Raw genomic sequence first — 22,500 nt, forward strand, 5'->3', positions numbered from 1 at the left:
GCTTATTTCACAGAATGTGATCCTATTTTCTGGATCACCACACTCTGGTTTTCTGATTCTGTATCACTATTCTTTGAAACTGTGACTCGTGTGATTTGACGATCCGCGCCTGTCAACAAGACGTGATCTGGCATTTCGGATCAAGTTACTGTAGTAATAATATATATGTACATCAATGTACTATCATTATTATAGGGTTAAACATTGTTTTTGGAGAATTCATTGATTTGTAAACTCTGGACATTTTACTCACAAACTGAATAAAAGAGCAAATAACTTCTATGTTAAGTTTGTGAGTAAAATGGCCAGAGTTTATACATGGATGAATTTTTCAAAAACAATGTTTGGTTCTTATAATTCCGATTCGTTTACTGTATTAACAATTTAAAATATATATATATGAAAATGGAACACTTTCCCCGCACTACGTTATTCGTTTTCAGTAGCGAATGAATAAATCAGAACAAGCTCTTGCGTATTGAATCAGTTGAGGGACATAAACACCAGAAAAAAACAAATTTTTAATTCTTTCGAGTACAATGAATACTTTAAAACAACCCTTATGGTATCTTGGCATGAAGTCGATGAATTTTACGGTGGTTCATTTCCATATTATTGGAACTTACGTCATCACTTGACTCAGCCTCGTCGTCAATGATTAAAACTTACGTCATCACTAGACTCAGCCTCGTCTTCAATGATTAAAACTTACGCCGTCACTTGACTCAGCCTCGTCTTCAATGCACATCACCGCCTTAGCTGCTCTCTCCTTTGCTTTGAAAACAAAGAGGGCTTTACATCGATTCCATTTTTCACAATCTAAAATTAGATTTCAACTCCATTGTCAACAGGTAAAAATAACGCCAATAAATCACTGTAATGAATGAAATGTGGCTAAATTTATCTTATATTCGCTGTACTTAATCCGAAATTCCTCCGACGCTTACCCCGTGTCACAATATAAAAGCGGAGGTAAGAGTCAGAAGAGTGTTGGATTATGGTGAACTCTGACGTCATTATTTCCTGAGGTTCAGAAAACTAATGCCACTTTGTTGCTTTGCCAGTACTTCTAAACTACGTTAATAAGATAGAATATTAAAGTGTGGTACAGTGACTTGATCAAAACAAGAGGCCCAGGGGCCTTATAGGTCACCTGAGTATCATGTAACAACCTTCCAATGTTTGAATTAGGTTTGTGTTTAAATATAAGAATTTTACTTTTGGATGGAAGAAACATTGAATAGCTATGTGGTCATCCCCGCCTTTGCACCAGAACCCCTGACCCAGGGGCCATAAATTTCAGTTTTGAAAGAAGCATCCTTGATCATCATTATCATACTATTAGTTTGTCTACTTAATACCCAGCAGCAGAGGAGAAGATTTTCAAAGAAATAAAATGCATTTTCACTATATGATCAATAGGGCCCCACCCTAATACCAGAACCCCTGACCCAGGGGCCATGAATTTCACAATTTTGAAAGAGGCATCCTTGTTCATCATAACCATGCTATTGATTTGTCTACTTAATACCCAAGGACAGAGAAGAAAATTTTCAAAGAAATAATGCATTTTGACTATATGACTTATAGAGCCCCACCCTAGCACCAGAACCCCTGATCCAGGGGCCATGAATTTCACAATTTTTAACAAGAGGTACTGTGAGCAATGCTCACTAAGAATACTCCCCGCTTACCCCAATCTCCCAAAGGGTGTTGGTAATAGGTATAAACTACCTCTTTTCTGAGTGTTGCTACTTCGATGCCCAGTGCGCATGACCTTTGACCTTTTGACCCCAAAATCGATAGGGAACATCTTCATCCCATGGGTAGTCCATATGTATGATATGGTGACTGTAGGTGGAAAGGATAACGCTTTAGAGCCCGGAAACCATATTGCTACTTCGATGTCCAGTGTGCATGACCTTTGACCTTTGATCTTTTGACCCCAAAATCGATAGGGAACATCTTCATCCCATGGGTAGTCCATATATATGATATGGTGACGGTAGGTGGAAAGGATAATGCTTTAGAGCCCGGAAACCATTGCATCTACAGACGGACGGACGACAGACGGACAACCCGATTCCAGTATACCCCCCACAACTTGTTGCGGGGGGGGGGGGGGGGTATAAAGAGGCATCCTTGCTCATCATTACCATGCTATTAATTTGTCTACTTAATACCCAGAGACAGAGAAGATTTTCAAAGAATTTCTACATTTTCACTATATGACCAATAGAGCCCCACCCTAACACAAGAACCCCTGCCCCAGGGGCCATGAATTTCACAATTTTGGTAGAGGGCTCAACGCTCATTATAATTATGCCCACAGTTTGACTTCTTGATGTCCAGGAGTAAAGAAGAAGATTTTTTAAAATTACACTCATTTTGATGGTTTTTGCCCCACCCCTCAGGCCCCAGGGGGGCAGGGACCACGAATTTCACAATTTTTGTTCCCCTCCACCCACAGATGCTATATGCCAAAATTGATTGAAATTGGTTATGGGGTTTCAGAGAAGAAGCTGAAAATGTTCAAATGTTAACGCACAACGAACGACGACGGACAAAAACAGATAGCAATAGGTCACCTGAATGAATTCAGGTGACCTAAAAAGTTGTCATGATTGTATCATGTGAAGTGCTCGGTTGCACAACCCTTATCATCAATGGAAACTTGGCATAAAATGTTACTAAATGTCATCAATAGGGTAGCTATGATAGTAATCGAACAGCTATCTCATGTTTGCCCGGGCAGTAGGCCGGTCTGAGCTATCTCATGTTTCAGGGGTACATGTAGTAGGCCGGTCTGAGCTATCTCATGTTTGTTCGGATAGTAGGCCGGTCTGATCTATCTCATGTTTGCCCAGATAGTAGGCTGGTCTGAGTTATATCATGTTTTCATGGGCAGCATGTCGTTCTGAGCTATCTCATGTTTCACGGGCAGTAGGCCGGTCTGAGCTATCTCATGTTTCACGGGCAGTAGGCCGGTCTGAGCTATCTCATGTTTGCCCGGGTAGTAGGCCGGTCTGAGCTATTTTATGTTTGCCCGGGTAGTAGGCTGGTGTGAGCTATATCATGTTTGCCCGGATAGTAGGCTAGTCTGAGCGTTATCATGTTTGCCAGGGTAGTAGGCTGGTGTGAGCTATATCATGTTTTCACGGGCAGCATGTCGTTCTGAGCTATCTCATGTTTCACGGGCAGTAGGCTGGTATGAGCTATCTCATGTTTACACGGGCAGTAGGCCGGACTGAGCTATCTCATGTTTCACGGGCAGTAGGCTGGTCTGAGCTATCTCATGTTTCACGGGCAGTAGGCTGGTCTGAGCTATCTCATATTTCACGGGCAGTAGGCCGGTCTGAGAACAGTGACCCTGATACTGGGGTCAGCTCGGTGATCCGTTGTTCTCTGTCGTTTGCCTTTCGGGATCTATCTAGAACACTGAGCTGTGGCTCGTACTGAGGACAAGTCTACTAAACAAAATACGCAGTATTAAGTCTTCCCCGGAAGACATGTGTCGCCTGCTAGTTGATTCTATATGCAATATATCACGTATAATGTTGAAAAAGTAAATTATTCAAATGGTTTTTGTCAGTTTAATACTCCTTTTAAAGGTTTTGAGAATTACGAAACATTCTTTAACGATAACTTAATTGAAATTGAAAGATGAGACATTATTATGCAATGGAGTTTGTGGGAGAATCTGTTTGAAATTAAGACATTTATTAAATGTAGACTGAATGAAAACATATGTTTGAAAATATGTATCAACCTGTTACTGTGCTCTTCAAGACAATGGTAATAACCATAAGTAATTATCTGTTGGGTTTACTGCTTAGTCTTGTTGTCTTTTTATATATCCAATTTACTGTTTCTCAAGAAAAATCATAATTAGTGCTGTTCTGAAATAACATATACTGTCCTTCAGTATGGGAATTACAAATACTGTCCTTTTGTACATAAAAATACTGTCCTTCAGTTAATCATAAAATAAAATGTTCAGCAAAAATTTTTTTGCTGTAAAAAATTCTAAGTCCCGGCAAACAGGAAGTTGATAAGCGACAGATTCGAAAATGTCTTACACAATACAGTTGGCCACACTGATGCTCTGTGCCAAATATCAGGGAGTTGCCCCATGTGGTTCTTGAGAAAACTGTGACAGAAATGTTTTTGCTGTAAAAAATTCTAAGTCCCGGCAAACTGGAAGTTGATAAGCGACAGATTCGAAAATGTCTTACACAATACAGTTGGCCACACTGATGCTCTGTGCCAAATATCAGGGAGTTGCCCCATGTGGTTCTTGAGAAAACTGTGACAGAAATTTTTTGTGACGACGACGACGCCAGACGACGACGCAAGACGACGGATAGTGATCCCTATATGTCGCCACTGCGTGCAACGCAGGCGACACAACAATGACCTAATTGTATAATGCTAGCTACTACATTCCATATAAACATTGCCTTCTCCCCCACCCCTACTTCATACAGTATATCAATGGAATAGATCGTCTCTATACAGTCTACCAATGAAATAAATCGTCTTTATACAGTCTACCAATGAAATAAATCGTCTCTATAGTCTACCAATGAAATAAATCATTTCTATAGTCTACCAATGAAATAAATCGTCTCTAGAGAGTGTATCATTGAAATAAATCATTTCTATAGTCTACCAATGAAATAAATCGTCTCTATACAATTGATTTCTTTGCACCTGACCTGATATGATTGGAAGGAAAGGTTTGGATGTCAGGAGAGCTTGTCCATCTAACACCATTCGATTTATCCGAGGACAGTATTTCAAAATCGCTTCTGTAACTTCATCAAGCAAACCTAAAAAAAATAATTCAAAGCATTGCAGTTAAAGCAAACACGATTATTATGAATTTATGTTTATACAGTGAAGTGATTTTCATTCAGTTTTACAACACACCATAAACTCATCCATCCCTGCTCAAAGGGCAAAAGAGCCAAGCATACATGTAGGTCTCAATTTTGTAGCCCTTTAGCGGCAATGGTGACGTCTCCATATGAGTGAAAGATTCTCAAGAGGGACGTTAAATAATCTATTCAAACCCATTGGACATAACAAATTACGTTTATAACGAATCATTGATCATCCCCAGCACTTCACTATAAGCGTGTTTTACTGTAGTATGCGTACATTTCAGTTGCATTCGGTTAGCCAGATGCAAAGGGAACCCTAGTTCATATTTCAAACCAAGATCAAACCAAGATCCAAATCATTTTTTTTTTATATGTAGCACCAATTTGAAGTAAAATGCATTGATAGTTTCTGTATAGGATAAGCTGGTGGTGAGGATGCTCGCTTTCAGGAGTCCAGGGTGCGATACTCCGGCCAGGCATCTCGTCAGACCTAAGACATTTAATGACACTTGCTACAAACAAATTTTTCTACCTCCTTCTGAAGAGTTCCAATCTCTATTAATGTTTTTAAAATTCGGGCATGAACGAGCTTCTTTACAGTGTAGTATTAATTGATACTTGTTTACCGACATGATGTACATAGAGCAATTAAATGTTAATCAAAATGTGAAAAGGGTTCAAGCGATTACAGAGTGTTTCTAGAAAAGGGTTTAAACAATATCAGTGTCTTTAGAAAAGGGTTCAAGCGATTAAAAAGTGTTTCTAGAAAGGAGAGCTCTGAAAACAAATATCCAGTGAACACTAATAATTTGATCAACTTGACTTAATTCATTGTGTAATACTGCTATTGTTACATGTTTTGAATATTTATTTACTTTTTGTACAGAAATATTTGAAAACGGAGAAGTTCGATTTGTTTGTAGCAAGTGCCCTTAACATGGACATTGATTGTCCCTTCTCCACGAGTCCTGTATTAATGTTCTTATGTTATGTTAGTATTATCAAACTTTATAATTCATAGTCATGGAGCCCGATGCTTTGTAAACATGAGTGGAATTTATAAAAGTAAACATTTCTTTGACCTTGACACTGATTATGTCTCTACTCACTTGATCCTCCTGCCCAGCTGAGGTCAATAAATTCAAGATAATGCAGACTCTTCATCATACTGACAAGACCACTACCGGAAATAGCCTCAACACTGGCTATATTCAGAACGCGCAACATCCGGAAGTTGCTACTAAGAAGACCCAAAGACAGGTTAGTAAGCGCCCCCTGGCGAGCGCTGAAAGATTCCATACAGCTTTGTTTCCGGAGAAAAGCATTGATGCCGCGCTCTGTTAGCTCTTGGCAGTAAGATATATTCAAACTCCTCAACTGAAACAATACAACGCAGTCATGTAAAAGTAAAAGACATATTCTGAATACTGGAAATGAACACAGCGCTTCTGAATTCAAACCAATACTCATTATAGTATTGTTTTTTATTTTTAAAGTCACAGTCAATATAAAATAATTAAGTTCTTGGAAGGATTCAAACCTTCACTATTAACACGTTATTACCCGTCCAAATCAGTGTTACTCTGGTAAGGCATTCAACTTGTTTTACCACTCTTCTCTATACAGAGCAGACAGCGACATGATTAAAATTAAAACTTTCATACTTATCTAACATTTGCTGAAAGTTGCTACAGAGGCATACATTCTGATCATTTCACGTTACAAACGATTAAAAACATTAAATGCTGGTAACACTACATGTATATAGACACTGCCAGTCACATATACTACAGAAGTCACTGCAGCCAAATATCAAGTTCTATCGATTTCCAAGGATACATACATTTTCTGAGAGTTTTGCGGCCAGTCTGATTGCTGTGACGTCATGGATATCTGACTCGGACAGTGACAAGGTCTCTATGTCCGACTTGGACACTATAGGAACGACTGACCAGTCCGTCATTCTCCGTAAGTCTGAAAGAAATTACTTCAGTATTTGAGCACGAAATCTAGTCACTTTAGCTTATGTGTAGCAAACAAGCAGGTAAGTTTTATATTCCCAATTACATGATACCATTCCTTTTCAGTTGGACATCCAAATACCAAAAATTGTAAATCAAATTTGTTTTGAATTCATTTTCAACTACATTTATCTGAAATCAGTAATATTTACATTTCAACATAATTTTGCTACGAAAAACTTTAAAATAACTTGTGGTGCTTTTCATTCAACTTGCAAAGACATCACTAAGTAATGACGTTGATGCTGCAATGTCAATCCGACAAATTATGTTGATGGATGCAGCCACGACTATTTCATGACTTTTAAGTTTTTTACGACAACCATGACATATTTGTAAGAAACGGGATATTATAATGATACGTTAATAAAATACCATCTATATTTATTGTGCTAAGAATCCGCATGAAGTTTCATATCGAGCTTAAAAATAAATCGGTGCTCTTCATGAATAAAAACTTTGTTTACATGATTGTGAAAAGAAGAGACGTCTAGATCACATCTAAAATAAACAATGAATATAAAATAACTTGGAAAACTTATATTTAACAAGAGACCCATGGGCCACATCGCTCACCTGAATCACCTTGTCTCTTCTGTTCACATGTGATTTTTATGATTTTTTTTATCAATCTTTATTCTCATGAAATATTTTGACCCCCATATTGTGGCCCCAACATAGCCCAAAGGATCACAGCATAACTCAAATTGAATTCACATGATAAAACGTTGCCTCAACATCAATATGACTAGCATGAATTTGCTCTTCTGGATAAAACAAGGTCACAAGGTCATATATCATGGTATGATATGAAAGACCTCGCCATGAGTCATCTGAATACAAAACATTAAATAGTTCTGGATATACTGAATACGTCAGATTTGTATCTAAAGTTGGTCAAACTTCCAGGTCAATGCCAGAAGGTCAAATGCCAAAGTATAACAATGTCGTGCAATAAACAAAATTATAAACAAAATTTCAAAGCCCTACCTTAAATAGTTCAGGAAAGATTGAATTGGTCAGGGTTTTTTTTTTTAAAGTAGGTTAAACTCCAAGGTCAAAAGTTCAAACACATGTGTCACAAGGTCTTCTTATAAAGAACTATATATAAAATGTGAAACCCCTACCTTAATTAGTTCCAGATATAGTTACATGTAATACAAGTTCTTAAAACTAGGTCAAACTCAAAGTTGAGGGTCACATGCAATGAAATCTCTTGACAGAAGAAATTTACATACAAGATATGATAGATTTACCTTAAATAGATCAGGATATATTGTGTAAGTCAATTTTTTTTATCAAAACTAGGTCAAACTTCCAAGTCAAGGTCACACGATCACCCTTGTATCACATGAAAGTTCTTACTTTAAAAAATTGTATAAACAAAATATGGAAGCCCTAGCTTAAATAGTTCAAGAAATATTTTTAAAGATTTTTCCTTTACATTGTATATCAGCAAATGTAGAACTTTAATCCCCATTGTGGCACCCTACCCCCCTGGGACCATGAATTGCACAAACCTAGATTCACTCTATGTCAGGAAGCTTTCATGTCAATTTGAACTTATCTGGCGCAGTGGTTCTTGAGAAGATTTTCCATATATACAGAACCTGCATGTAAATCTTTGATCCCCTATTGTGGCCTCACCCTACCCAAGGGGGCCATGATTTGACAAACTTAAATCTCAACTATGTAAGAAAGCTGTCCAGTTAATTTGAACTTTTCTGACCCAGTGGTTCTTGAGAATATTTTTAAAATGTTCCCTATAAATTTGCATGTAAAACTTAGATCCCATATTGTGGCCCCATCCTACCCTTGGGTGCAATGATTTTAACAAACTTGAATCTGTACTATGCTAGGAAGCTTTCATGTAAATTCAAACTTTTCTGACCCAGTGGTTCTTGAAAAGAAGTGTTCTAAAGACTTCCCCTACATATTCACATGTAAAACTTTGATACCTTATTGTGGTCCCACCCTAACAAACTTACAAACTTATATCTGTGCTATGTCAGGAAGCTTTCATGTAAATTTGAACATTTCTGGTCGTGTGGTTCTTGAGAAAAAGATTTTTAAATGACCCCACCCTATTTTTGCATTTTCGTGATTATCTCCGCTTTAAAGAGGGCATGAAACTTGAATCCCCTTCAACCATGCCTTGTCCCAAGTTTGATTGAAATTGGCCCAGTGGTTTTGGAGAAGAAGACAAAATATGAAAAGTTTATAGACTGACAGACAAATGGACAGACGTATGACCGACAAAATGTGATCAGAAAAGCTCACTTGAGCTTTCAACTCAGCTGAGCTAAAAATATTATGATATTTTTAAATATAATTCGTAAAAGATTACAAAGAGGAATTTTTGCCCCAAGTTACTTTCGCACTGATTCAGTGAGATAATATTTCTCCCCGTTGAAACTTTCAAATTCTATGCACTGATTTCGATATAGTATAGTCATGGTAAAGAAAAATGTAAATTAATATATGTATATAAAGATATATACATGTACAATAAATTTCAAAATTGAACATTAATAAAGAAAAGCAAAAATTCCTAAGTAATAGCAATTGTCAAGTAATGTCTTTTTCAAGGAACACAGCATGTCGCCTGCGAGTGCATTAGTGATCATTGTGTACATAAAATGATCCCGAAGCTCAAATAAGAAACACAAAACTAAAATCCATATATCAAAAGTCCTGAGTTCTTTAACAGTTCTCAAATTTCAAGAGTGTTACAGATGATCAAAGCACTACCGATATCTCATTATGATAGTTTACATGTAAACCTACGTGTTTTTTAAGAATTGCCAATACCGTTTTCAATCATTACCTTCTAATTCAACTTTCCGTAGGTTCTTGCACTGCGACCCGATACAGCGGACATGCTCAGGGTCGATCACATTACACCCAATCAGAGTTATCTCCCGTAAGTCAACACACGTATCCACGACCAGCTTCAGGAGATGATTGGGAAACTTTATCCAAGACAATTTCAACGATTGCAGACCAGAATTTCGTGTTATGAATACACTGAACGCGTTCTCTAGATCCTGTTGTTTGTTATTAGGGTGGTCTATCTCTTCTAAGTCTATTGACTTGATGTTTGGTTTATAGATGTGCTTCAACGACGGAAGGATTTGGTCAACCCTTTTTCGTTTTCCTTGTGTTGATTTTGTATGGTTTCTGAGATCTGTCAATTGGAGATTTTTTAATGAAATGGAGGATTCATTGGTTGATTGGGTTTGACGTGGTTGTGAAAAATCAACCTCTCCAGAATTCGCAGACATGCACCGCTGATCGTCTGTCTCTGTGGGTGTGCTTCCTTCCACACCACTATCTCCTGATTTTTGATATCCAGATTCACACAACACGCTGCATGAATACACAACAGGGACGTCAACTCCAGCGAGGGACTCAAAATTTTGGTTTATGGCATCTTTTGGCAAAACAGAAGCAGTGGTTAAGTTTTCTAATTTTGGCAAAATGGCTGCGGGAGACAACCGTTCATCTCTGTTGCAATCAAAATCTTTTCCATCACTTGACTGAAAGTCATTAATTGTATGTTTGTCATCAGATCGGGGATCATCCTGCAGTATGATTTGAGAAACATCACAGGATAAGACTACAGAACCTTCACTATTCTTTGGTAACATGTCTTCATCAAAAGAGCGATTTGAGCAACAATGTATCAAATTATTCACTGAAAGGCATTTCTCTAGTTCATTTTCACCTTGGGATGATGCAAATGATTTTGAATGGGCTTTGGGAGGTTGTTCCACCAAAGAAATAAATGACTCCTTGGTTGGAGGTTCAGGGTATCCACTGCACCTACCTACTGCATCCCAATCATCTGCATTAGTTAGAGCTGTACAACTGTTCAGCTTTACATCCGACAACGCAGATGTGTTTGATTTTGAGAGCAATGGGAATGATTCTTTAGCACCAGTTGACTCACTGCCAGTAGTGATGAGGGCAGTGCTTTCTGATGTTGACTCACTGCCAGTAGTGAGGAGGGCAGTGCTTTCTGATGTTGACTCACTGCCAGTAGTGAGGAGGGCAGTGTTTTCTGAGGTTGACTCACTACCAGTAGTGAGGAGGGCAGTGCTTTCTGATGTTGACTCACTGCCAGTAGTGAGGAGGGCAGTGCTTTCTGATGTTGACTCACTGCCAGTAGTGAGGAGGGCAGTGCTTTCTGATGTTGACTCACTGCCAGTAGTGAGGAGGGCAGTGCTTTCTGATGTTGACTCACTGCCGGTATTGAGGATGGTAGTACTTTCTGACATTGAATTGCTAAGTGTTTTGGAAGACGTGTGATTAAACGCATGTCTGATAGGTCCATCTTGATTTCCAGCATGATCAAGAAATTCAGCATTTTCCATTGGATTGGCTGTATCTGTTGACATTTCCACTGAACATGAAACAATTTTAGCATTACGTTTGGCACAAGAGGAAAATAAAGGAACACACTTGTCCAATTTTTCATCATCATCAATACAAGAATTACCTCCCTTGTTAGAGAGTGGATCTCCGTTAAGAAAGTCCCTGTGTTTTGATATTCCATTACCATCATTTACATGCATCTCAGCACTGCTATGAATATCATCAATATCGGGATCGATTACAGATTGAAGATCCTTATCGCTGTGTATCTGAGTTGAGTCTATAAAACACATTTCAGTGGGGGCTTCATCCCAGCACCTGACATGTCCCTGGTAAGAAGTGAGTTCATTAAAAGAGGTTAAACAAACATGCTCTAAATCTTTAAAATCATGGCTGATGCCACACTGCATATGAGCTTGGTTTCGTATGAGAGATTCAGATGGCACATTGTTCACTAACTGCACATTTTCTCCACTGTCAATCAAATCTTTGGTCTGTGGAGGGAAAGCAGTGTGCTGCTGATGCTTAGGTTTATACACATCAGGATTTTCAAGATTCAACCTTGAGTCCACATTGTCTTCAATTTCCTCCATAGGTTTTACACACTGGGATAAATCATTTCCAAGACAGCTCTTGTCTAGGTTGTCTATAGCGGTACTACCTTGTCGATCAAGGAAACCAGCCGATGTCTCAGTGCTTTGAGAGATATTTGGTGACATTTGTTGAACAGAGTCTTCCTCCTCTGCAGACATTGCCAACGTTCTCTCCCTAGGTTCACTTTGTGAATCACATGTAGTTGTCTTACAACACATCTCACCATCATCTTCCATCTCCTCACTATCATCTTCCATCTCACATACCTCATCGTCATGCTCCATCTCACATCCTAGAAAACGTCTGGGAACATGAAATCCAGAGAGGCACAGCAAAGATTCCAAAGTCAGCTATAAATGATAAAATATATCAACATGTAATGATATGACAGAGGGACAGTTAATATTGTACAGTACAGTCTGTTTATACATGTAATGATATGACAGAGGGACAGTAAATATTGTAGAGTACAGTCTGTTTATACATGTAATGATATGACAGGGAGACTATTAATATTGTACAGTACAGTCTGTTTATACATGTAATGATATGACAGAGGGACAGTTAATATTGTACAGTACAGTCTGTTTATACATGTAATGATATGACAGAGGGACAGTAAATATTGTAGAGTACAGTCTGTTTATACATGTAATGACATGACAGAGAGACTATTAATATTGTACAGTACAGTCTGTTTATACATGTAATGATATGACAGAGGGACAGTTAATATTGTACAGTACAGTCTGTTTATACATGTAATGATATGACAGAGGGACACATGGCTGGACAGTTAATATTGTACAGTGCAGTCAGTTCATACATGTAATGATACACCTTACAACCTCCCCACACCTTACAACCTTCTTACATCTTACAGTCTTTCTACACCTTACAACCTCCCTACAACTTACAACCTTATTACACCTTACAGTCTTCCTACACCTAACAACCTTATCACACCTTACAACCTTCCTACACCTTACAACCTTCTTATATCTTACAGTCTTCCTACACCTTACAACCTTTCTACATCTTACAACCTTCCTACACCTTATAACCTTCCTACACCTCATAATCTTATTACATCTTCTAGCCAGTCATGGTAGCTCAATGGTAGAGCACTCAATTTGTAACTGGGGGATCGTGAGTTTGAATCCCACTCATTCCATGGCTGTGTCAAGCCTAAGACGTACACATACGATATTGATTGCTCAATTGCCAAACACTCAACATTTAGAAGTGAGAATCATTGATCTTTTAGAGATTACCTGAAAAACAAAGGTCCCAAGTCACGACAGGCATTGTTACATTAAAAAAAAAAAACATCACTAGTATTTATGGCACTGAGTGCTAAGTATTGGTCTAAATTTGTGGTACTTCACCTACATGTACAATTGGTGACATGAGTAAAAAAGTCTTGACAGGACGTAAAACAAACAAACAACTGCACCTTCTAGCCTTCCTAAGGTTTGTAGAAGTCCTAACAACAAAGTTTCTTAAACCTTTTTATTCTTACAAAGATTTGTTATGAATTTGGCATGTATGGTAATTTTGAAATAAATTATAGGAAAGATTTTCTTTTATAACTGAGTTCCTATTATTAAGCACGTTTTGCTGTATCAAATCATGTGAAATGAGAAAATTAAAAATACCCATTTCTTTTTTCACCCGAATTCCAAATGCATTTGCATAAATTCCGTCATAAACTTTTGATTCCCAAAGATTTCATTATTTCATTACAGGCATGCATTGTGCACCCATACTTTTACAAAACAAATCAAAGTTGATGACAATGACAAAACTTCATTAATTTAAAATGAATTACATCTCCATTTTTACATGCTCATCTGCTCCTTAATAAAACAAGGACACTGCAAAACAGAGCGTCCTCTAGCAACTTTTAAAATATTAAGTATAAATCTAAATGCAAGTTAAGACATGATGCACTTTTACGACCCTAACCACACATTTACTGATTTATACACACACCATCATGTTACTTCATATGTTGCTAGTCTGTAGGGATGGGGGGGGGGTATTTATTAATACATATTAACTCGTGTAACTTACATTTGTCCACGACATAGAGACATGCTGTAATGTTGGTCCTGTCATGGTCACTAGATTCCGTACGGCCATATTGGTCAGTCCATGACAGCCGGACACATCGATACTGGTCAGTGAACATTCATAGCTGTCTGCAAGTCCATCTCTCTTCTCCTTAAATTAAAATCAAAACAATTTATGAGTTACCAAGTATTGTCACGATGTACCATTAATCTTGCAAACCACTGCGGTGGTCTAGAAGTAGAGTGTTCGCCCTGCATGCGGAAGGCCGGGGTTCGAATCCCAGACACGACAAACTAAGTTGTTAAATCAGGCAGTGACAGTTCCATTGCCAAATGCTCAGCATCAGGTGTGAATGTCACGGGTCCTTGAAGATGCACATAAAAACGGAGGTCCCATATCACAGTAGGTGTGGCACGCTAAAGAACCCTCACTGTTAAATGGCCGTAAACGCAGAGAATATGCCTAAATTTGAAGCCCTTCACCAGTCTAGGTGACATCTCCATACGAGAAAAATATTCTCAGGAATAAGATACAGTCAATCAATCAATGATTAAAGTAATTTCAGGTGTGATAGGAAGTGACAGGTGTGACAGGAAGTGACAGGTGTGACAGGAAGTGACAGGTGTGACAGGAAGGGAGAAAATACAACAAAGAAGAACAGGATTTAAACCCGGGTCCCCTGAATCTCTAATCAGGTACTCTACCTACTGACCTATCTGCACACAAACGATCAAACCCAAATGACCACCACATTCCTCCCTCCTTAAATGTCTTCACACCTTGGAGACATCAACCAAGGATCTTTATCCCCTGGCAGGCATTTTCACCTGTCAGTTCCAGGGGATAGTCTACAGCACCAAATGCAACAGGGAGAAAATGCAATGGACAAGACCAAAATTCGAACCCAGGTCCACTGAATTTCTTGTCATGTGGTCTACCAACCAAGCTATCTAGCCAAAGGCGATCAAACCTGTCCAACTACCACAAGTGAAACAGTTAACTCAAATAAGCATGTTTGTTCAGCACTGTGCACTGGTAATGGGCAATTTTTACTTTAGATTACACATGTCATTGGGTAGACCACCCAGTGACATGTGCAATATTCATCACATGTATGCATAAGTTAAGTTTCCTGTTGATTTAAGCTATACAAACTTAGAAATGCTTTAGAAACCTTTCACTTAAGGATATGCGGGACGATGATCACGTGATGATTGCGAATTTATTATAAATTTAGAACCGGACACAGCATAGTTAAAGTTTACCGAGAAAAATCACAATGCTCTACAGACACACTATATGATGTCACAATAAAAAAGTACGTCACGACGTTGTATCGCGGGGAAAATGTCATCATATTTTGTCGTAATTTGCTATTGCTGCCAAGTGTCATGTGTAAATCTGTTGATTGAATTCTTTGTCAAATGATAATTTTTATTTCTATTTCATATTGATTACAAGTCTCCCTTTTCATATACATTGTATACATATTATGAATACAGTATGCGCCACAGTAATTTTGATAGTATATAGCGTATTAGTCACCAAAATCGCTCCTACATGTACATGCAATTTGAATCTAGTCATTTACAAAAAGAAAGTCAATAGTACATAAACAATGACCCGGTGCAAGTGTAAGATGAGGATCGTTTGTTGATACCAAATCTTGCTTGGGAAACGTACGAACTAGTCTGGTGCTTTTATAATCGATCATTGTTTGCGAAAAATACCCTACCCCCCATATGCCGAAGATTGATACTTTTTGTCAAACCTTAACGTCCATGCTAGAATGTTTGATTTCCCCAAGCATTTTCATGTAAATCTAAGTAGGCTTTATTTCTCAAATTATTTTATATTACAAATTATTTTTACTAATTTTACGAAACACTGCTGCGAAAATGGTAACTAATGTAATAAATATGATACACGTCGGAAAGCGAGAAGCAGACGTGTGGGGAAAAAAAGTGCAAAGTCACAACGTGTGCGACACATAAATTCCTTGAAAAATAGGATGGAGACAATCCGAGTCATAAGCGACACTAGCTACCCTGGCCGCGGAAGTACTGTTGATCTTGTAAACAAAGTAGTAGCTTATACTTAAGTTAACTAGATCTAACCCCGTGGTTTGAAGGAACACGAATTGTAGAGCTAGACGTTTTGTCCAAAGTCATGTATAATATATACATGTATATTTAAAATAAGATTAAAATCTTTATTTGTTTTCATTAACTCAATTTTTGTACCATAATCATGAAAATTCTAAATATTTCAATAGGTTCAAAACAAATAATATAGTTTCTAACAATGTATTCCAAATAATCCCCCTCCCCCCCCCCCCCCCCCCCCCCCCCCCCCCCCCCCCCGCCCCGTCTTTGACAGTGAGCATTGTAAAAAAAATAAAAAAAATGTAGTGCAAATAAATTGAGACTATCCTCTCCCCCATTACTTTTAACAGTAGTTGTTCATGAAACGAATATAAGCTTGAAAGTTATTAATAACATATATTTCGTCAAGCCTAACCCCAAGTGAACACATCAATGTATAACTTCAAAAACGCCTATCTCAAAATCAAGATTAGCTTCACCCCTTCATATTTTTACAGGAAGTTAGGTATATGAATAGCTTTTAGTTGCAGTGTTTGCAAAAAAAATTCATTGACAAGTTTTTGAGCAGTGCTTCATTTAGTATCTGGACTACCCTGTATTTGAGTACTAATTTCCACCCCGAATCCTTAAACGTTCCCAATTTCTTATTATACAGTTATGTTTAAGCATGTTATTATTATTTATTCTACATTTTGCATATATTCTAAAGATTATTGTAAAAGATATATATAAAAATCCCTTCAAATTATTTTTTTGAAATGAAAATCGGAATGATCTTGTAAAATTCACAATTTTCGAAAAGGGGGGTAATTCAAAGCTTATTATCTTCCTTGTATACCTAGAAAGTGGTCACGAAATTTATACACATTGTACAGGACATCCTGATGGTGCTTCTTGAAAAAAAAGGATAAATATTCATTAACGAGTTATTTTTGGCCACATCGTCCCACATGTCCTTAACTTACATTTAGACAGACAGGTTAACTAGGTACTAGGTACTAGAGAAGTTGTAGGTCAGCGGGGGGCATACATACCATCCGCCCAATCCTATTTATAGACTGATCTAGATTCAGTAGAAAGGCGTTGTCTGTTATGTTTTTGCAGGACGATACATTCAGGTGTCTGAGATGGTGAAGATTTCGTAAAATACTCTGGAAAAAAAAAAACACTTCATAAGTTATTGATAATTTAATGATTTAAAATTTAACACTTGTGAACACTTTCTGGGTATTGAACATTTTTGCAGTTTCTTGAAAATTATTCTATATTATAGTTCTTCACCCATAGTCATTACAAGCAATGTATTTCAATATTCAATGGTTTGATTAGTTTTATGAATGTGAAACTAACATATAAAGGTACCATTAATAATATTCAAAAGAATTAGAACTTTTTTACGTGAACCACAGCATTGTCCACTGTTGTGCAGTCTTCTACAGACACCGAGGTCAGATTGAACCCCGACATGTCAATCAAAACGAAGAAATCCGGCAACATCACCTGACTACAATTCCTCAGGTCAAGGCCACGGAGATTCTTACAGCTGCAATAAATCAATAATATACTTAAGTGTGTGTGTGTGTGGGTGGGGGGGGGGGGGGGGGGGGATTTCCTTGTCATTACACAAAAGAAGATATGACACCAGTAAAAGATGAGAAAGCAATTTTCTGGAATTTAAAAACGTTTATGGTACTTTCCTAACAATCTAATTATTTCGACATTTCAAAAGCATTATGGGTAATACTCATTTTTTTCAGCGGATGAAGAGCAAATCATGTGACTCATACATGTAAGTGTAATCATTGGAGTGATGAAAGTCGTATCATTCACCATTCAAAAGTTATGAACCAGGTTAATGTTTTGAACACACATTTATACAGACTATATCCTAACAGACAGGACAAAATCAATATGCAATCTGATCTTTGAAATAGGGGCATAAGAATACCAGTTATTTGATACCTGTAATATGTAAACTTATAAAAATAAAGTATTTGAAATTAATCTATAGAATATTTCTTCTAGCACCATGCTTTGTTATTTGACAGTTTGTATTAATAATGGAGAGACAAAAAGCATATATAAAGAGAGATAACTCTGTAAGACAGAAAAATGTTTTGATGCATACAAGCGTTAACTCCCTTTCTCTGTTGTGGTACTTACATCACAATTTAACCAATCAAATGGAATCAAACTGGGGTGAAGTCCTTCTAATCAGAACAGTTTTGAACAACTGCTCTGATATGACCCATGACCCTAAGACTAATATGAATATTTATATTTTGTAGGTTACATATAAATCATGATCAATACATGCATGCACAATATGAAATCTTGACAAAGATGATAGAAGCTAAAGTTTGTCAACAAGAACAAAAATAATAATGATAAAAATGGACACTGAAGGAAAAAACCAATTCCAGAGGAGTAAAATAGACCTGATAACCTTGGCTGCTGTCCTTATATTCTTATGATCGAAACTAACCCCCCCCCCCCCCCCCCCCCCAAAAAAAATAATGGACACTGAAGGAAAAACTTATGAGGGCAAACCAGAGTAGCCCTTCCAATTTGAGAGGAGTAAAAAAAACTGATAACCTTGACGGTTGTCCTTACACACAAAGGTTTATGAATGAGACAAAGTGACATTACTTGTTTTATCAGTATAAAGTAAATGTTTTAAAGTGTTCCATTAGCTGTCATTTTGGGGTCGAAATTTTCTGATGCACAATTGTGATTTACTATTCAATAGCAGAAAAACATGAGGTTTATAAACTTTGTTCTCAATATTTGTGTTAGAAAACCTATCCAGAGGCTCTGAATGAAGCAGAATTACATTATTGTCCTGAATGCTATATATTAAATACAACCGAAATCTTTATTTTAATAAAATCTTAAACTTAGTTTTGATATTATCAATGACTATGATCAAAGTTATAAACAAAACTATCACAGCATATTTTTACAAGAAAATAAAAATTTTCATATTTAGAGCTAATATAAGGAGTAATATAAATTACTTATACTGACTATGGGGAGATTTTGATGAAGTTAGACGGTTTTATCTGAGAACAGTTGACAAGCTTCAGGTTGTGTATGTGTGGAGATGCCAGACCAGCCAAAATGTCATCGGTCAGCTTCTTTGGATAAAACTGGACCATGTGATTTAACAGGTCCTCTGTAACAGCACTGCAACAGAAGAGGAATTTTGTCATTGATGGGACCTGAATATGCAAGTTCCGAGTTACACAAAAATTATTTCCCTTTGTCGAACTATTTCGCATTTTATGACGTATGGTGGGTACACAATGTACACATTATATCGTAGACTGGCATTGTACATAACGATTACGTACAATTAATGTAATAAAAGCGTAACTTTTGTTTATATCAATCACTGGTATGTATATTCTGGCCATATCGAGCATAATCTGTTTGAATAAGATCATCAAATTGGCTATTAAATCATTATTCGTTTCCTCTTCTACATGAGTGACGCTTTTATCAAAGAAAGATGGCAATTAACAGTATTTGTTTGAGCCATTTTGTTATCCAATACTCATAAACTCACTAAAGTTGGCTTTCCCCTGAGATAGGATGGTCTCAGAAACTCTGGATATCATCTTTTAAGAAATAATACAACAATAGTAATTTGCAAATGTACTCACCGTCATCATATTTTACGTCACAATTTACTGAAAGGTTTGACAAAGGGAAATAACTCTTGGGGAACTCGGAACTTCTGTATTGAAGATACTGAAAGGCTAAATATGGTATTGGTCTATTGGAATTTAAATCAATTAAGATGACCAATCAAGTCTCTGACCATCTAAGACTGAACCGTTATAGAGGAACACGGTCAATGTGCATGGTCCTTCAATATTTGATTAAAATAGGAACATGGTCAATGCATCTCTTATAGAAAAATGCAGACAATGTGGCTGTTGAATATTTTTTATAAAACAACACAGAAAAAGCATTTTTTTAAAATAAAATGTTTCTGCGATCACATGATTGCAAAGCCAGCTCTTAATGACATGTCAAACTAAATTTGAAAAGAGGAAATTCTTAGAGTTCTACGAAATGTTGATTGAAATTTTTTTTATCAAATGCAAATTGAGACTTTGAAATAGATACAATACAAATATGTATATATGAAACCACTGTCTAACACTTTGTCGTCATAGAGATGGAGCAAACATTGTCACTGCTCCAATCTGTGTAATTCTGCCTGCAATAATGTAGCACTCTTCGATTTTTTTTTTGGTGGGGGGGGGGGGGGTATCGGAGTGGGCTACATTATTTCAGCTATGTAATTCAAGCATTACATTCACCCTCCAAACAGTAGCACTATCACGATATTAATCAGGATAGACTGTTGTTTCATTGGATCATCAAAAATGTAACAGGGGAAAAAAAAGGACACCTAATTTACCTGTGGTAGGCTGATCTCAGATAATTTGTGACATCTTTTCCTTCTGTCAGGTTCAGTAAATTCTGTACACACACCAGCCTCGAAATGTGCTGAAGAGTCAGCGGTTCCAACATATCCATGTTCTAAAACCAACAGTTAGATAGGTAAACGACAGTTAGTTCTGATGACAAGACGTGTGTATCTTAACATGGCTAACGTCAGTGTTCAACACATACTTGTATTTGCTACATTGATGAGAAACCTCCAGTCTGATGATCGACCCAATCTACAGGATTTGTTGTTGCATGTTGTAAAATTACACACTGGTCAGTTGACCATTGATTATGAGATAATCACAAGGGCAATTATCATATGTATGTTTCATATAGTATAGTTACAGATTTCTTCTGCTTCTGCCTGATAATGGTCACCACCAACACGTTGATTATTCTGCCATGTAGATGTAGGCCTATAGAAGATTAATCATTAAATGTAAATGACAAGACATTGTTGGCTTAAGATTTAAAATAATCGTTGAAAATTTGGTTTTATACGTACAATCTTACCACATGAAAATGACATGTAAATTTTGATGCAATATATATTGAGTTTTTCAACTCTTCTTCATTTTTATTTTTTAATATAGATCTAGAAGCATAATATCATCATACATGCCAACAAACTAAATGCTGTTTTCTAAGACGAAAAATGGCACCTTCGTGTTTTCCGGCAGCTGCAAGGTAATATATTCTTATGAAGAAACATCAGTGAATAAAATCGTCTTACTCATGGTGCTGTCTTTGCTTTTTTGTTGACTGTCACAACAGGATTTTATTTTATAGTATTCCGAACTCGATGGTAAAACATATTTTAAATTTATGACAAATTTAACTTAAGAAACAAATCATTTTTGCAAACGAATGTTAATAAAATAAATATCATCCTATGTTGACATCGTTAAAATACTTTTTTCTGAAGATATATCTATTAGGCGGAATATATTGCGATAACGTTTTGCTATCGAGATCGGAATTCGCAAAACAATTGCTCACGTAAACAAAGTCTGCGTCGATGTGCTTGCTCAGTTACTGTTAGGCTACATAGTGAGTTAGTCAGTTAGTGTGTCTCGGATCTCCGTCATTAAGGTAATTCCACGAATGTTTGCTTGACTAGTATACCGATCCAATAAAAAAAAAATGCTGTACGGTGATATACAGCTGATGTATGGAGGCATCCAGAACATTTTATTGTGTATACATTTATACAAAACGATTTCGTGACTGACTTTAGTGATACAGTTAGGATACACAATAAAGAGTTAGGATGTAGGCACAGGATCTGTAAAGGTCTAGAATGTACACAACAACCACTGAGCTTCGCGAGCGTAGCGAGGGAACTTATTTTTTTTTACCTTGTTAACTCATATGCCACCCCCAAGCCCCTACTTGATATCTGGGCTTTCTAATCAATTCACATTGGTGAGTTTCAAGTCTCAGCATATGAGATGAAAATGCAAATGGCGGTGTCTACATTCTGCTTAGCAACGGTGAGGGAAATAACTGTTCATACACAGTTGCGTGCTATTGAGGACCACATAACTAGAAACGTCCTATGTATTACATTATAGCTGATGTTAGGTGGCAGGGGACAGTGTCTTTGGTTTTGAAACATGTGGATAGGGGGGTATACACCAAAGTCAGATTATGACAGACTAATGAAAAATCATATTTCCCTTTTATGTCAATACTTGTATTTCATATTAGTGTAGTTAATAAATTATGACCCTAAATTACATGTCATCTATAAATACTGGTGCTGGTGCACAAAACATGCTCTGAGCAGGTTCCCCCTTTTTGCTTTGATTTTCTCTCATTTGGGCTAATCCACACCACCCCCACACCATCACAGTACCAGACATGGGGATTTAGACACTGCACAATCAAGAACCCTATCTGCCCTTCTCAAAAATCTACCTCTCATATGGGGCCATCCACCTTCCCTCACAGCTACAAACCTTTTGCTGGACCCTG

The 22,500-nt window shown here is 37.2% G+C and overlaps 2 protein-coding genes across 2 annotated transcripts in view; one reads left to right on the forward strand and one right to left on the reverse strand.

The window, feature by feature from the left end:
* The window catches only part of LOC125662696 (uncharacterized), a 21,383-nt gene extending 779 nt beyond the window's left edge, over positions 1–20,604 (reverse strand). The window contains exons 1-11 of the mRNA XM_056146211.1: positions 20,492–20,604; positions 19,087–19,245; positions 17,458–17,602; positions 17,119–17,210; positions 14,706–14,725; positions 13,955–14,094; positions 9,735–12,228; positions 6,730–6,860; positions 5,996–6,263; positions 4,719–4,832; positions 713–819 (exon numbers count right to left, since the gene is read on the reverse strand). Of these exons, the coding sequence (XP_056002186.1) occupies positions 713–819; positions 4,719–4,832; positions 5,996–6,263; positions 6,730–6,860; positions 9,735–12,228; positions 13,955–14,094; positions 14,706–14,725; positions 17,119–17,210; positions 17,458–17,602; positions 19,087–19,245; positions 20,492–20,604 (3,783 nt within the window). The remainder of the gene's footprint in view (positions 1–712; positions 820–4,718; positions 4,833–5,995; positions 6,264–6,729; positions 6,861–9,734; positions 12,229–13,954; positions 14,095–14,705; positions 14,726–17,118; positions 17,211–17,457; positions 17,603–19,086; positions 19,246–20,491) is intronic.
* Positions 20,605–21,495: 891 nt separating this feature from the next.
* Positions 21,496–22,500, forward strand: part of LOC125662738 (transmembrane protein 267-like) — a 6,199-nt gene continuing 5,194 nt past the window's right edge. Inside the window, exon 1 of the mRNA XM_048895067.2 lies at positions 21,496–21,615. The gene's annotated coding sequence lies outside the window, so the exon portion shown is untranslated. The remainder of the gene's footprint in view (positions 21,616–22,500) is intronic.

Source organism: Ostrea edulis, chromosome 8, assembly GCF_947568905.1.
Source record: "Ostrea edulis chromosome 8, xbOstEdul1.1, whole genome shotgun sequence".
NCBI lineage: Eukaryota > Metazoa > Mollusca > Bivalvia > Ostreida > Ostreidae > Ostrea > Ostrea edulis.